This window comes from Macrotis lagotis, chromosome 4 (assembly GCF_037893015.1).
Source record: "Macrotis lagotis isolate mMagLag1 chromosome 4, bilby.v1.9.chrom.fasta, whole genome shotgun sequence".
Lineage (NCBI taxonomy): Eukaryota > Metazoa > Chordata > Mammalia > Peramelemorphia > Peramelidae > Macrotis > Macrotis lagotis.
Window position 1 is genome coordinate 80,490,405 of NC_133661.1, and position 15,536 is coordinate 80,505,940.

At 34.1% G+C, this 15,536-nt stretch overlaps 1 protein-coding gene across 2 annotated transcripts in view; it reads right to left on the reverse strand.

Moving 5' to 3' along the window:
* Nucleotides 1–15,536, reverse strand: part of HELLS (helicase, lymphoid specific) — a 30,070-nt gene that overhangs the window by 12,284 nt on the left and 2,250 nt on the right. The window contains exons 3-11 of one of the 2 annotated variants that reach the window (XM_074233332.1): nt 12,405–12,527; nt 11,076–11,132; nt 9,133–9,169; nt 8,987–9,048; nt 8,694–8,735; nt 6,797–7,024; nt 5,112–5,294; nt 4,149–4,292; nt 876–1,072 (exon numbers count right to left, since the gene is read on the reverse strand). In XM_074233332.1, the coding sequence (XP_074089433.1) occupies nt 876–1,072; nt 4,149–4,292; nt 5,112–5,294; nt 6,797–7,024; nt 8,694–8,735; nt 8,987–9,048; nt 9,133–9,169; nt 11,076–11,132; nt 12,405–12,527 (1,073 nt within the window). The other variant, XM_074233333.1, reaches the window with a different exon arrangement.

Consider the following 15,536-nt stretch of genomic DNA (forward strand, 5'->3'; position numbering starts at 1 on the left):
AGCACCTACATCTCCTAACATGTGAGGATGAAATGAAAAAAAAAAAAAAACATGTAAAGGACTTTTCAACCTTAAAACACTATGTAAATATTATTGTTATAACAAAAATTATTCCTCATTAAACTATTTGTTCCTGACACATTATTTGTTAGAGGTAGAAGCCACTTAATTAGGGGCTACTGAGGTTTGGGTTTTATTTTTTTTTCACCCAGTTTAACAGAGCAATCTGAGTTGCACGACTTAGCCTGGTGTTTTACAGAAGATCTTGCCTAGCTTTAAATTACATAATTCTCTACTAATCCTCACCTTAGACCTCTCAAAGACTTCTTCATCTGCTTAGGGATTCTAAACAAAGACAATGCCAGGGGTTCTTTCTTTGAAAGGCTAGGTGACCATAAGAAGATAGGAAGCACCTCCTGAGGGGCCAGGCCAAGGACTTTATAAACATTACCTCATCTGACCCTTACAACAACACTGTGAGTGAGGTGCTGTTATCATCACCATTTTACAGTAGAGGAAACTGAGACAGAAAGATATTAAGTGACAGGGAACCCAAGGATATACAGCTAGGAAGTGACTGAGGTTGGATTGGATCTTTCTGATCTGCCCTTGATCATAAGCTCTTATATTTAAAATTCTGAGGAATAATATGCTACTAACATATTTGTGTCCTGATCAAATCTTTATAAATATCAACATACTTTAGAAGCTTATCTTTTCTTGACTTCTTTAGAAACATTTGTGTCAAAATGTGGTATGGCAAAATAGCACATAATAAGAACAGGCAGGAGAATTCTAAGTATTCAGTTACCCAGAAAAAAACAGGTTAGATTTTTTCTTTCAAAATAGTAAAAAGAGTAATTATTCAAGCCTACCTTTTCAAGTCATCAAAAACATCTGGTAACAAAAAATTCAGCAATGACCAAAGCTCTGCTAAATTGTTCTGCAAGGGTGTACCAGTCAAAAGAAGTTTATTGTCTGCATTGAATCGCTTTAATTCCCGGATCAGACGACAATTCATGTTCTTAATCCTGTGGCCTTCATCTACTATTAAGTATTTCCAGTAGCAATGCTAGGAATAAATTTGAAGAGAAAAATGAGTATGACCTCACAATTTTGCATTGATTATGTGAGTAAAACTAAAGTTAAATATGACATTTCCAGTCCTCAAGTATTAGAAATTAGTGAATAAGCACACATGTTCACATTTCTATATTAAATAAGTAATTAGGGATTTCCTGATACCAATTCAGATCTAAAACCACTTATTTTCTTAAAGCACTCAGGGTAAAGTAACTAGCCCAGAATCATGTGGCCAGAGGTTATGAAGAAGAAGACTAGAACCACCATCCGGCACTTCCTAAATATTTCTCTAGTTTCTAAGTTTTACCTAGGTACCCATCATCAGCAAAACAACTTTACATATGCATCTCAATATACATGTATTATTAATTGATAAAGCATGTAGGAATATAAATATATATGAAAAGCAGTAATAATTATGTACACTACAGATACTTATAAATTTTAAAAGAATGAGAAAAAGATTAAATAATATTTGATTCTACAGTAAATAAGGTACTTCATGCAGCCAAGTGAAGTAATCCACAATTGATCTTTATGAAAATTCTTTTGGCAGCTACATCAAAGAGTAGTGAGAGGAGAAAGACCTGAAGAAAGGAAACCAAGTAAGAGAGTACTGCAAAAGTCAAGGTCAAAAATTATGAGACCATAATTTAGTGTGGTTGCTGTGAATATTTTGAGGAGACAAATGTGAAATATATATATTAGATAGTTTGATCAATAGATCTGGAGGATCTCCAGCAAGAGAGAAGAAAAATTAAGAATCAAGAATAACGCCAAGAATAATATGACTAACAAAAAGAATTTAAGAAAGCTCATCAGAAATAGTTAGGAAAAGGCTAGATTTGGTGGAAAAGGCTAAATGAATTGAACTTTGGACAATTCTTTTGGAATTGAGTTTGAAAAAGTCTAGGAGATATCTAGTTTGTAAAGTACAGCAGGCTTCATAGTATACAACTAGAACTGAAGAAAGATTTTGCTATTGTTTAGTCATGTCCAACTCTTTGTGACGCCATTTGGGGTTTTCTTGACAAAGATACTGGAGTGATTTGCCATTTCCTTCTCCAGATGAGGAACTGAAGCAAAAAAGGGTTAAGTGACTTGCCCAGGCGCACACAGCTAATAACTTTGGGCCCAGATTTGAACTCACCAGCCCTGCACTATCCACTGTACCACCCAGCTGCCATTCAAGAAAGACTGGAGTTGGATCAATAGATCTAGGAGTGATTCATTGAAGTGAAAAAAAAAAATGCATTAGAGTTGATGAAGTCACCAAATGAAAGTACACAAGAAGAGGCAGTTAAATGGCGCAGTGAATAGAGCACCAGCCCTGGAGTCAGGAGTACCTGAGTTCAAATCCAGCCTGAGACACTCAATAATTACCTAGCTGTGTAGCCTTGGGCAAGCCACTTAACCCCACTTCCTTGCAAAAACTAAAAAAGTACACAAGAGCCTTGGAATGCACTCAATGGACATGACAGAAAAAAAAGAATTCAGGAAAAGAGGATTATCAATAGCATCAAGAGTTTCAGAGCAATCAAGGAAAGAAAATCATCAAATTTTGGCGGTAATTAAGAGATCACTGGTAACTGGTTATTTCAAGGAGTCAAGAATAAGGAGGCTGAAAAACACAGATGAAGGATGATAAGATCCTCCAGAGAAACAGGGAAGGTTCAGAAGAGGGTTGGATTTTGGAGAAGTTAAGAGCAACTTATCAACACTGGTTCATCTTGTGCTACTCCCATTTCTCATTGATGAAAAGAGAACACAAATGCTCAGGGGGAGGAAGGTACAGAAGGATAAGACATGTTCACTAAGGGCAGGGTCCCTCTTGTGGTGAGTCAGGATAGGGACACTAAGGGTACCGCAGGTAGCTCTTCTGAAACTGAAATTTACCTATAGAGCTGCTAGAGGTGCTTGGATTGGCTGATTTACAGTCATCTGAAGGCCAATGTAAGGAAGTGCCGGAAGAGATGGTGACACAGCTGGAATTAGTTTTGGTGAAGTCTAAGGACCCTCTCTCAAAACCCCTCCTTCTACCCTTTCCTGGGTAAGCTTTTGAAACTCAATCACTTCTCACATAAAAATTAGAATGTAGATGAAAAGGCTTGGAAGGTCCCTTTCTATCCAAACTCTATGGTCCTATAGTTTCTTAAAGCCCATCTTAAACCGAAATAGCCCCAAATATATGGGCCCATAATGACTGAATAATGGCTAATAATCCCTTACCTGGTCTCTCTACCTTATTAACTTCTCTAATACTTGGGATAAAACCACTTTAAGATCTCTCTATTATCTTATTTCAAGATAGCCAGAAATTAAAAAAAAAGTAACCAGCAAAAGTCCATGAATAAAAACTATCATGGGAGCAAAAAAGAAAGGAAGAAACCAGCTAATAAAAATAGTGGAGAGGTTGGAAGAAACGAGAAAGATTACAGCATCCAAAAGAAAAGTAAATAAGAGAGGAGCACTCAAAGAGATAGGAAAAGGACTTACTTTTCCTGTTCTCTTGTATCCTTTTACAACCAGCTTCATCACTTGGACAATAATTTACAAAAGTAGAAATAAACATGTCAGAAAAGGGAGTCATTTCATTAGAACTCTCTAGAATCTCCTGTCATGTACTTGCTTATCTTTAGTTTGATCCTTGCCACTGTATTCATATGATAAAACAATAGAGGACCAACTGCAAGAGAAGACTGAATTATATTTAAACGGGTAGACTAATTCAGTAAAATCAAAATGTCATAAAAATAGATCTCAAATACATTTAAACTTCACATCAATGACTAGTTAGATCACAGTACAAATGATTTTAACAGGTCATGACTATATTTGTTAACTTTCAATCTGCATATTTTAAGAGACTTAAAAGTTTCAGTTTTCTTCACAAACACATTGTCCATCTTCACAAAGGGAATTGGACAAGTATTTTAGATTGGATGGAGGAATTACATACTATCTGGAAAAACAACTCCAAGTCTACAGTCTACTAAAAGTTTTATGAAATACAAAGGCTAGCATAGTGTACAGATTATAGTTTTAAGTTAAGCTGATTTGTGTACCTGTAGAGCATTTCTGTCTCTCATTGCTATTTCAAAGGATGTGATTACCACAGGATGAATCTGTAATATTCCTTCACGTTTATGAATCTTCTGTGCCAATTTTCGACGTTCTTGTTGATCTCCATGATACAACATAATAGGGATCTAGGTAGATAATATTATTTATGATAAACATAACAAATTTACACAAATCTGGGAAAAGAGCTAAATTTCATCAATCCCCCTCCTATGTTTTAATTTCTTATTCATTAAAATGAATTTAATATCTATTATAAGGGAAAAAATCTTTTTTAAAGTGCCAAGCATTAAAATATTTGAACATAATAAATATTAAAATTTTCTTTAAATACTGTATGATTCCTTGTTTCTACATCCTACTCATTACTGAGAAAGTTAAAAAAAAAAAGATGGTACCCACTCCAGTTAGACCCTTCCTCATGACAACTGAATATATAAGGTAAGGGAGAATAAAGAATAAAGGATGACACTGAGAGTTAATTTTAAAACTTTGTGATTAATTAGGGATGCACTTGAAAGAAACTGAGTAATTCCAAAGTGGGGATGTTTGGGGCAAAAAGAGTTCTGTTTTAGACATGTTCAGTTTGAAATGTCTAAGAAACCTTCTAGTTTGAAATGCCCAATAGCATTAATACATGGTGAGCATAAGTTATATGCTATATTGCCACAAAGTCATTTAAAAAGTTTCAAACACAAGTATGAACACAGAAAAGGAGGTAGGATGATTACATAGAGAAAATGCAAAACAATGAATTAATGAATAGATACATTGGTACTCTCAAAATACTGGAAAGAACCAGAAGCAGGCCTAGAGTATTTTGGGTAGATTCTCTAATGTAAACTTAAAATTTGGATGAGAAGTTTTGGAAGAATTATGATTCAAGGAAGAAGAGTGCATGTTAATTAGAATACTGATTCATTAAAGTGAAGGAAGATAATTCCTACCTGTGGTGTGAATCTTTTGAATTCAGCCATCCAGTTAGGAAGTGTAGATAAAGGACCACACACAAGGAATGGTCCAGGGACTCCTCTCTCAACCATCAATGCAATTGTAGCAATGCACTGAACAGTCTTGCCTAATCCCATTTCATCTGCTAAAATGCCATTAATACCATTTTCCCAAAGCATCTGCATATATATATATAAAAAAAAGCTTAATTAAATCCAGAAAATTGTGCTCTTCACAAGAATTTGATTGAAATAAATATCATTAAGGAACTTCCTGGGTCAGTCAAAAAGAAACTATCAAAAATTAAACTCAATATTAAGTTAATTAAATAATCCTGACTTTCTGTTTCCAAATGTTCTGTAGTTCACAAATCCATTACATGAAATCTCAAAAGATTAGAAAACTTTATAAACTTAAAATCCCCCAAAACAGATGTTAACATTAAAATCTTAAATTGGAAAATTACTTACACAATGGTAACAAATACAAGTAGGAATAAGTAATATAATGTAGCAGATAGAGCAAAGGACTAGTAATGAAAAGATAATAAGGATCTAGCCCCAGTTCTGTCACCATCTATCTTTTGACCTTAGGCAAATCAACAGCATCTCTAAGACTCGTTCCCTTTTATATAAAATTCCATAATTGGACTAAATATTCTGAAAGGTTCATTCAAGCAACTGACAATGTGTGTTCACTGAGTTAAAGGGAAAGGTGTAAGGGAATGGATGATAAGAATGATGACTAAAATAAGCTATTAGGTTAGAGACTTGGTATGAGCACAGCTGCTCAAACTCACCTACATGATAGTTCAACTAAGTGATCCCAACCATACTGATTAACTACTAAATTATACATGATTTCAGCATTTTGGAATTGTGGGACTTCTTACAAAAACAGTCAGAACTTCTAACAATTGGGGAGACTTCCTACTTGGTCATACCTACAATCCCTGCAACTAGGCTAGAAGTTATAGATTTTAGAACTAGAACAGACTTTTAAGAGTTCATCTAGTCCAATCCTAACACTTGGCAAATAAGGAAACTAAAGGCCAAAAATTATGTGTGGCTTGGTATAAATCAGTTAAATGGAAAGGTCCTTTGACTAAAAATAGAACACTCTTTCCACAACAGAATTGGTATGAAAGGAGAATATGATTCTGATCTTGACTTAGTTCAGTGAAGTGGAACTAAAATAGCCAAATGCACAGACCTGAATTCTTATCCTAATCTGCCTCTATAAGACTACATGACCTAAGGAAATTAGAATCTGTTTGGATCTATTTCTCTTTCTGGAAAATGACAAGTTGGGCCTAGATAATCTTCAAGATAAAAATTCTATGTCTGTTAACTGATCCAGAAGATTATTACAAGAAATTGCCCAGCATGGTTCTTGATTTTTGATTGAATCTGATAAATAAGAGAAACAACCAGATTGAAACCATATAAGACCTAAATTGAACTGAATGTACCTTTCAGAAACTGAAATCTAGAGATGTCAAGAGGGGATGTCAGATGTTTTACCTGAAACTCAACTAACCAAAAGCATAAACTGACAAAATAGTTAAAATTAAGTGATAAACTAGGTATCTTCATTTTATAAAATTCACCACAGACAGGATTACAGTGTACAGTGAAAAATAAACCTTTAAATCAAATTTTATTAAAGCAGTAATTCTTACCCTAAGCCATTCCATGCCTTCTACTTGGTACCACCGCATTATTCCTCCTGTGAAGTGCTTTGGTTGTTGAAAGGGTACTGACTGGCCATTGCATTTCCTTACTGGGTCTAGAAAGTGTTTAGCATTATGACGAACAACTTGAGATAATCTGTCTTTAATCACACTATTTGTATCACTACTTTTCTGAAGATCTTCTACAGAAAGTTGTAAAGAAGAAGAACTTTCATCCTACAAGAGAAAAAAAATCATTAGAAATTCAAGCTCACAAGACTATCAAGATGTTTTGGTCAACTTTATAAACTGATCTAGGTCTGTAAACATTCAATGAGGCCAAAGCTTTGGGCAAATTCCTGGAGAATTCTGGCACCACAAGCTTCCCTGGAATGTGATTATAAAACGCTTCAATCCTGTATTCTCTTAACCAGGAGATAGCTAATATCCTCGCACTCCAATCCAGAATTATGCTCCTAAAAATACTTTGTTAGTGCTTTCCTTATCCTTCATATTTCAATCCCAATAATGCCATCTTTAGATACCTTTCCAGGAATGCTATTTCCTAGATTCCTCAAAAAACCTCTTTCAAATCCTGATTTTTAACTTCTAGAAAACATGAACTGATTTTACCCACAAGCAAATGGGAGTGAGAGAAATTCTATCAAACATTCATTATGGGTATATGCTACATTAAGGGAAATAAAAAGTTGAAATAAAATATCTATATTCTCAAAGTCTAAATGTACATACCCAGCAATGTTCTCTGAACTATATTTGCTATACGCTTACTTAAAATGTTGCTAAAGAGAAGTCAGCAAGGTTTAGGATGAAATCAAAGTGAATGGCTAGAAATGTTAGATTCCATATGCATTCAAAATTTACAAAAAGGGAGAAAAAGATTAAATAATTTCAGGCAAAGCTAAACATTCAAAGTTAGTTCTATAAAATAAGGGATAAAAGTTAAAAGAACCCTAAAACTTTAAGGGTTAAAACTACTCACAGTATATGCAATATACAGATCTATACCATAAAATGTACCAGTTTCCACATTTACTAACACATATTAATTTCAAACTTAATACTTAAATCTAAATTCACATACCAAGACATGAATACAAATATACTAAAAAAACAAGTGAAGACCAAACAACCAACAAGCATTTTACACATAAAAAAAAAGTTGGGGTTTTTTTTTGGGAGGGGGGGAATAGGAAAAAGTACTTGTAAATAAGCCTGTCTCAGAAAGGTCCTGAAAGTGGACCTGGCATGCGAGTTGAGCCTTTAAAGAAGCTGGGGATTCAAGAGAAAGGGGGAAGAGTTCATACCAGCTATGAGACAGAGATGGTATATAATGTTTGTCCTTCATTTTCAAAGGAGACCACAACACCAGGGAGATGGTATCATGACAAGCACATGAATTGGATTTGAGTGATGGGGTGCTGTGCTAAGCCCCCAGTCTCACTTTCTTCTCCACAGCCATCTGTGTCCCGTGACCAGATGTGGATCAGGACAACTGGAGATGGCCCTGGATATGAAACAATCAGGGTTGAATGGCTTGTCCAAGGTCACAAAGTTACTAAGTATCTGAGGCAACATATGAACTCAGGCCCTCCTGACTTCAGGGTCAGCAATCTATCCATTGGAATACCAAGAAAGTCAGTTTGACTGCAATTCACTAAAGGAAATGATTGGGAAGGTAGGGTCGAGGCAGGTTATGAGAAAGGCAAAAAACACATGATATTAATGAGTGAAGAAACTGAGAGGATAAGAATTGGGGGAAGAGTTTGAGCTGGTTTGTGAGAAAAGTCAAAAGAACCAAGCAAAGAGGATTAGGTGTATGCAGCCAGTGCTCAGGGAAACAAATAAGAGTTCAAATTTGGCTTTATCATTATAAATCACTTACCCAACTCTCTTCTTTCTTCTTTTTAGCCACTGACAAAATTTCCTTAAAATTAAATGAGGAAAGGGTGAACTTAAAAATATTTTGATGAAATATTTTTTCAGCTATCATATTAAAACAATAAAACAAGTATTTATTGGGCTCTGAGTATATCCTGAATACTGAGATATAAAACACATAACACATATGAAAGTGGTAAACGGTAGGGAACTGACTCCAAGTATTTTCACATGCCTGGAACTGACTTTAAATATTTTCACAAACCTGGGTTTGGAGATGTTTTATTATTTCTTTACCTCTTTTGACATGACTTCTGAAATATTATATTCTTCTTGTCTTCCTCTCTTCTTTTTCACAACTACAAAAATAAAAAATAAGATTATCATCTTGACAAGTACTACAAGAAAACACAACCTTTAAAAATTAGGACAAAAATATTTACCTGGTTTTTCTTCACTTGCATCAGTTTTTTTTTTCCCCTACAGGAAAAAATATTTACAATATTAAATTCTTCCCCTAAGATCCTTAATCTTCATTTGTTTAAAAATTGAAAATAGTATGGCCAATTACAAATCTGTAAAAACATTAAGATATATAATATACTGGCAAATGAAAAAAAAATCAACACCAATATTCTTTTATCCCCGTGGCTTAAGGTACCTAATCAGAGGACTAAAGAAACAGATCATATTCAGTATTACAGATTATGCTAATGTGTAAAATATTCTTAATATCTTTGTTATTAACTCAGATACATCAAAATAACTGTCACTTGTCCATGGAGTTTAGGCATTTACAAAAGGAACTATTCTTGCTAGTATCCATCACCTTGTCTGTCCTCTATTTCTCTGGAGTAGGAGGGAAGAGGAATCAACAAATGTACTACTTTAAAATTTTTATTGTTCATCCTTGTTGAACAATGTTTTATGAAGTTTAGGAGGGGAAAGGGGGAAAAGATAAGATGGAAGTAGAGGGCATATGGTTCCACAATCTCTTTTGGAACTCTCACCCTTAGACTTAAGTCCCCCCCCCATAATAAATAGAATCAAGGGCTCCCAATTGGGGAATTTGAAAGAAAAAAAAAGCCAAGGCACACAAAGAAAGAACAAACAAAAAGGAGAATAAAGGGCAACACACCAAAAGTATAAAACATAACACAAAAAACACGAAAAGGGTGAGAGGAAGAAAAGGGAGGGAAGGGAAGCTTAAATTTTATAAAAGCAAAAGACTTAGACAAGCAATAAAAAAAAAAAAGCTGGAGGGGAAAAGAAAACATGGATAAATGGCCAAGTGCAATTTGACAATTTTGCACGTGCATGCATGTATGTGTTTGTAAATTGAGAAATTTAAGTTACAGAGAATTGGAAAATGAAGGATGGGTTACAAGGAGAATCATATGGGATAGATATTGACAACTGAAATAACTCTAAGACACCAGTGAAAATTAGTAAGTGATGGTGGTACCTTATGTTAATAAGTGTAAACTAATTTTTTTTTAATTCTGCAAGGCAATAGAGTTAAGTGACTTGCGCAAGGTCACACAGCTAGACAATTATTAAGTGTTAGAGGCAAGATTTGAACTCAGGCCCTCCTGACTGTGGGGATCGCCTCCTAGATGCCCCAGAGTAACTGTTTTAACAATTAATTTTAACCTGTTGGAAAGGGGAAGAAAAGGAGGTTGAGATGTCCCAAAATGAAGAAACCATCAGGATAAGTTTACCAAAAATGAGACCACTCAGTGTTCAAACTAGGTGGGCACCAAATTCTCCAAGAACAGAACAGATTAAAGATTCTACTTTTTGCTTTTGTTTATTTCCATACTCCATCTAGTAAAAACCTTTAACTATAGTTTTTGTGGTCTCAGCTAAATCAATAGACACCATATGCATGTATGATATTCATATGTTGTATGCAATGCACTGAAAGTAAGAGATGACTATATCTGAATTTTCAGGAGTAGTCACAAAGTTCTATCCTAGACTGCTACTCTTTCTGGTATAGATAGGGTTACTACCTTCAATCTGTAATGGAAAATGTGTTTAACTGCTAAAACAAAATATTAACCATTATGATTTTTGGACCATGGGTTTAAGGAAGACCTGCTGGAGAGAAAAATTTCAGGAAAAAACAATGCAGCTTGTTTTTCAATAGGGAAATATAATTAATTTTCTCATGGACTTAGTAGTCCTGTTTATGGGCATTTGCCCAGAATGTAAATTAAATATGGATAACATAGACAGCAGAAACACTGTTACAATAATAGAGGAAAGAAAAAAATTTTTTAAGTATTTGACACATTTTACTGCCACTATTTTCCTTTCAACGTTGGAATCAAAACTTCAAGAAATAAAGTACTATTTTTAAAAATTCAAATTAACAGATTACCTCTGAAACTTTCAAAGCTTCCTTTTTTCGTTCCAATTTCTCTTTCCTCTTCTGTTCCTGAGAAAAGATTATCTTAGAGTCCTTAAAGTGATACATTTAATGACATCTTGATTTACAGAATCACAGTCCTGAAAAGGAGGTACTTTAAAGATCATATAGTCTAAACCTCTCATTTGCAAACAAGGAACCAGAAACTTGTTTCAGGTCAAACAGCAGTCAAGAAGCAGACAATTTCTCTGATGAAGCATCTACTTAGTATTCTGCCCATCACATTATAATATTTATTTAGTGTGAGCATAGGTTTTTGTTCTAAATAGAAGGTAAAAAGACCTGAACTCTAAACTACTGTAGTAGTTTTTTTACATGTAATTGGGGAAATAGTCAAAATAAAAAAGTAACAACATTAATCTAAATATAATAAATTGGAAGTTAATTAACCAAAAAAATAGTATTACTAAACTTATGGTAAAGATTACAGACTACATTATATCCTAATATTTAGAAGTATAATTTTTTTGGCCTATAACTTACACCAATACAAAGGTGAGATTGAGAAAGATGTAAAGCATGTCTTTTGCATCCAAAATATGAAAACAACAAAATAAACCATACAGATATGTAGCTTTTTTTCTTCAGTAAGTTCTCCCTCCAACATGTAGAAGTAATTCTGGATTCTCCAATGCTTTCACAAGAGAACCTATTTAGGCAGTTCCTGCCAGGAAATCCTCAAGTATGGGCTCAATGGCATTATCTGTTTTATAAAGATTTCTAATTCAGCCATTTTTTCAGTCATATCCAACTCCTTGTATAAATTCTGGGGTTTTCTTTGGAGCACTTTACCATTTCCATATACAGTTCATTTTATAAAATTGGGGAATTGAGGCAAACAGGGTTAAATGATTTGCCCGGTGATACAACTAGTAAGGATCTAAGGCCTAATTTGAACTCAGGAAGTCTTCTTGACTCCAGGCCCAGTACTGCCCACTGAACCATCTAGCTGCTGTTTTGTTTTGGTTTTTTTTCTAGGTTTTTGCAAGGCAACTGGGGTTAAGTGGCTTGCCCAAGGCCACACGGCTAGGTAATTATTAAGTGTCTGAGACCGGATTTGAACCCAGGTACTCCTGACTCCAAGGCTTGAAAAGTAGCCTGGTTAAATTCAGAGTGACCAGATAGTTGATGAGGTCAGTCATCTCATGAAGATAGAGGTATTTGGGTATTATACTGTTATTCATAAAGATGAAAATTCTTTTGAAGTTCTAATGGACATGTTTATTTTTTAAGTTTTATCTTTAGATTAAAAACTACAAGTAGTTATTTTCAATTACTTACCTCCAATTGCTGCTGTTCCATTTTGGTCAACAAAAATTTAGAGTATATATTGCTTTTTTCAAGCAAATGCTGAAGTCTCTTGTAGCGCATTTCATTAGAATCTCTATCCCAAGACATGCGAGCCTACCAACGAAAGATTTTTTTTCACTTATTATTCCATGTCTTTCTCAAATAAAAAAGTCTTCTGTAGTATATGCTACAAAAATTCAGTTTTAATTATGCTTAGTGTTTACATAATCTGAACAAAACAAAAATAAATTATGGAGACAGCATATATCTTAGAACAAAGATTTAAAAAAATCTAGTTATCTTATTTAAAAACTCAAAATTTTAAAAACTGAGTATTTAAATTAATTTTTAAATTTGTAATTAGAATGCTTTTGGATAAAAACTGAATTGATGGTAAACTTCCTACTTTATGTAATTAGAGTTAATTATATGCAGTTTTTATAAATAAAATATAAATGATACTCCAGTGGTAGGTGACCTTGGCTTTTCTTGGATTATGCTAGCAAGGCACACACTCTGGCAGCTACAACTCCAGAGAACTATTTCAAGTAATGATTCAAAGGATATCAGTTATCTGATGATTAGCCTAATTAAGTTCAAAAAGGCTTATCACCAGAAAGTCTGTCAGATTTTTTTTCCCAGATTTGGCAACACATGAAGACTATACTAGGTGTGAAGAGGTTGCAATTAACGTAAACATTTTCTTGTACTGTTATGTCAAATAACATTATGTAACTTTTCATATGTTGAAGTGAACCCAACAAGTCAGGAAGCCCTAGATTTAAACTCTGCCTCTGACACTAACTAGATTATCATAGATAAGGAATAAGTTCAGAGAATCAAAGAGTCAGAACTGGAACTCCTTCATTCTAAAGATGAGGAAACTGAAAAACAGAGGCTGAGTTACTCTCAGTCACTCTCCAGGTGTAAGTTCTGAGAGTCTCTCCATTGCCCCAATTACTATTCCACATCACTTCTATGAGATTTGTGAAAACAAAAAATCCACATACCCTGCCTCCTGTTTATTTACAATCGAGATGAAGTCAAAAGGCACATGTTCACAAAAAGCAAAGAATAAATTCTTCTGTCAACTAATAAAACTAATTTTAAATCACAGAGAAATTACTATGAGTTACAATGGTTAGGCTTTAAGGGAAAAAAGCAAACTACTGACCATGATTTAGTTTGGGCCCAATACTCCCTTCAAATCTTACATCTTCCCAATTATATCCCTAAATGAACCCTCAACTCCATTCAGATTGATGAATTAATACAACATACTCATCCGTATTCCTATGCCTTTGTTCATAAAGTACCCTTCCCCCACTAAGGAATGCCCTTTTCCATTTTATTTCTAATAAATATTATCCCATTCCTCAAGATCTAACTAGAAAAACACTTATTCTATGAAAACTAACCTGACAACTCCAAATACACCAGAAGCATTTCTGTATATCAACAACGAACTCCAGTAGGAAAAGAAAGAAAATTCTACTCAAAATAATTACAGAAAAAATAAAATATACAAAAACCAAAACCTTTTTAAAAAATACAAAAATGAAGCAAAATAATTTCCCATACAATAAATAGTTCAGTAAGCAGCTCTTTTTTTAAGAGGCAAAGAACTGGTAACTAAGAAGGTATTCATCAACTGCAAGATAATGACTTATCAACGAAATGGAATATTATTATAATAAAATGCGCTGAAAGGGTTGATTACAGAAAAACTTATAAAAACTTACATGAATTGAGATAGGCTAAAGCAAGTGGAACCAGGAAAACAATTTATAGAACAAAATAAATAAAAACACTGAAAGACTTAAGAATTGTAATCAATGTAATAATGTGCATTCACAAGTACTGATGTTGAAGCATGCTGATGGAGTTGAGATGGGCTAATATTCATGGTTTCATAAACAAGCTGCTCCTTATATTTTTACAAAGTATGTGGAAATTCGGTCTTAAGTTAAAAAAATTAAAATTATGCAGACCCCCTCCAAAAAAAATCTCCCATAAAACATACAAAAATTACAAAATAAAGAAGCAATAAATGTAAAAGAAAAGATTCAGAAATGCTATCTTTGGTAAAGAGAACCTTTAGGAAATTTCCACTATCACTATAGATGAACCATAGCCTGGCAACTCAAAAGTCCTAAGAGGATGCATGAAGCAAAGAGAAGTTAATTGACTAATCCAGTGGTAACACAACTAGTAGATATCTAAGGTGAGACTTGAAGTAAGATTGTTCTAATTATTGTTCTATTAGAAACCAAGAGGGATGGGAATTCAGGGAAGCATGGAAGGATTTGTATTACAGAATGAAAATTATTTTGATGTTGAGTTACAGTTACTAGAGGCAAAACTAATTGCTAGGTGGCTAGCAAAATAGCATGGTAAATGAGTATAAAGTATTAATAATTACCAACATAAAGAGAAGTGGAAGAATTTTCTCCCCTTTTCATTATATCCATCACATGCCTGTCCACTGGAAAATTAGTATTAATATTTTCCTCTCCAATATTCTAAATTATTTCATGTTCTTTTTAATAGGACCACAAATCTAAAGCTACACAGGACCACCTTTAGGAAAATTAGGTACTGTTATTCAGAGGATTGAACCAAGTCCTCTAATTCAAGCTAGCAATCTTTCTATGACCCTCTGATGCACCAATGTAAGCATTTCCTGAGGACTTACCAAGAGCCAGGCATTATGCCACATAGTAATAAGGCTACAAAACTTAGAAAGTCCCTATTCTACAAGAGTTTCCAATCTATCCAAAGAGTAACCTGTGTATGATACACACAAAACAAATAAAAGGTGATTCTTGGGGGGGAATGGGTAGAGGGAAAGAGAGTGAGAAAAGGGTTCCCATCCTAAAAGAAAACAAGGGATTCTGAGAAGAGAGGAATCACAGGAATGTGTTCTGGATGCTGTGAACAAGCTTTTCTTCACAAGGCTGGAGGCTTACCAATTAACAATAGCTTTCTTTTCAAAGGGAGATGGTCTATGAATACCCAAAGAACCTAAGTCAAATTCCATCATGAGAAGCTACTTCCCAAGGATCTTCTTTCCTTCTCCCTTTCAAATACAAATATATTTTCTATAACAGTTAAAAAAAAGTT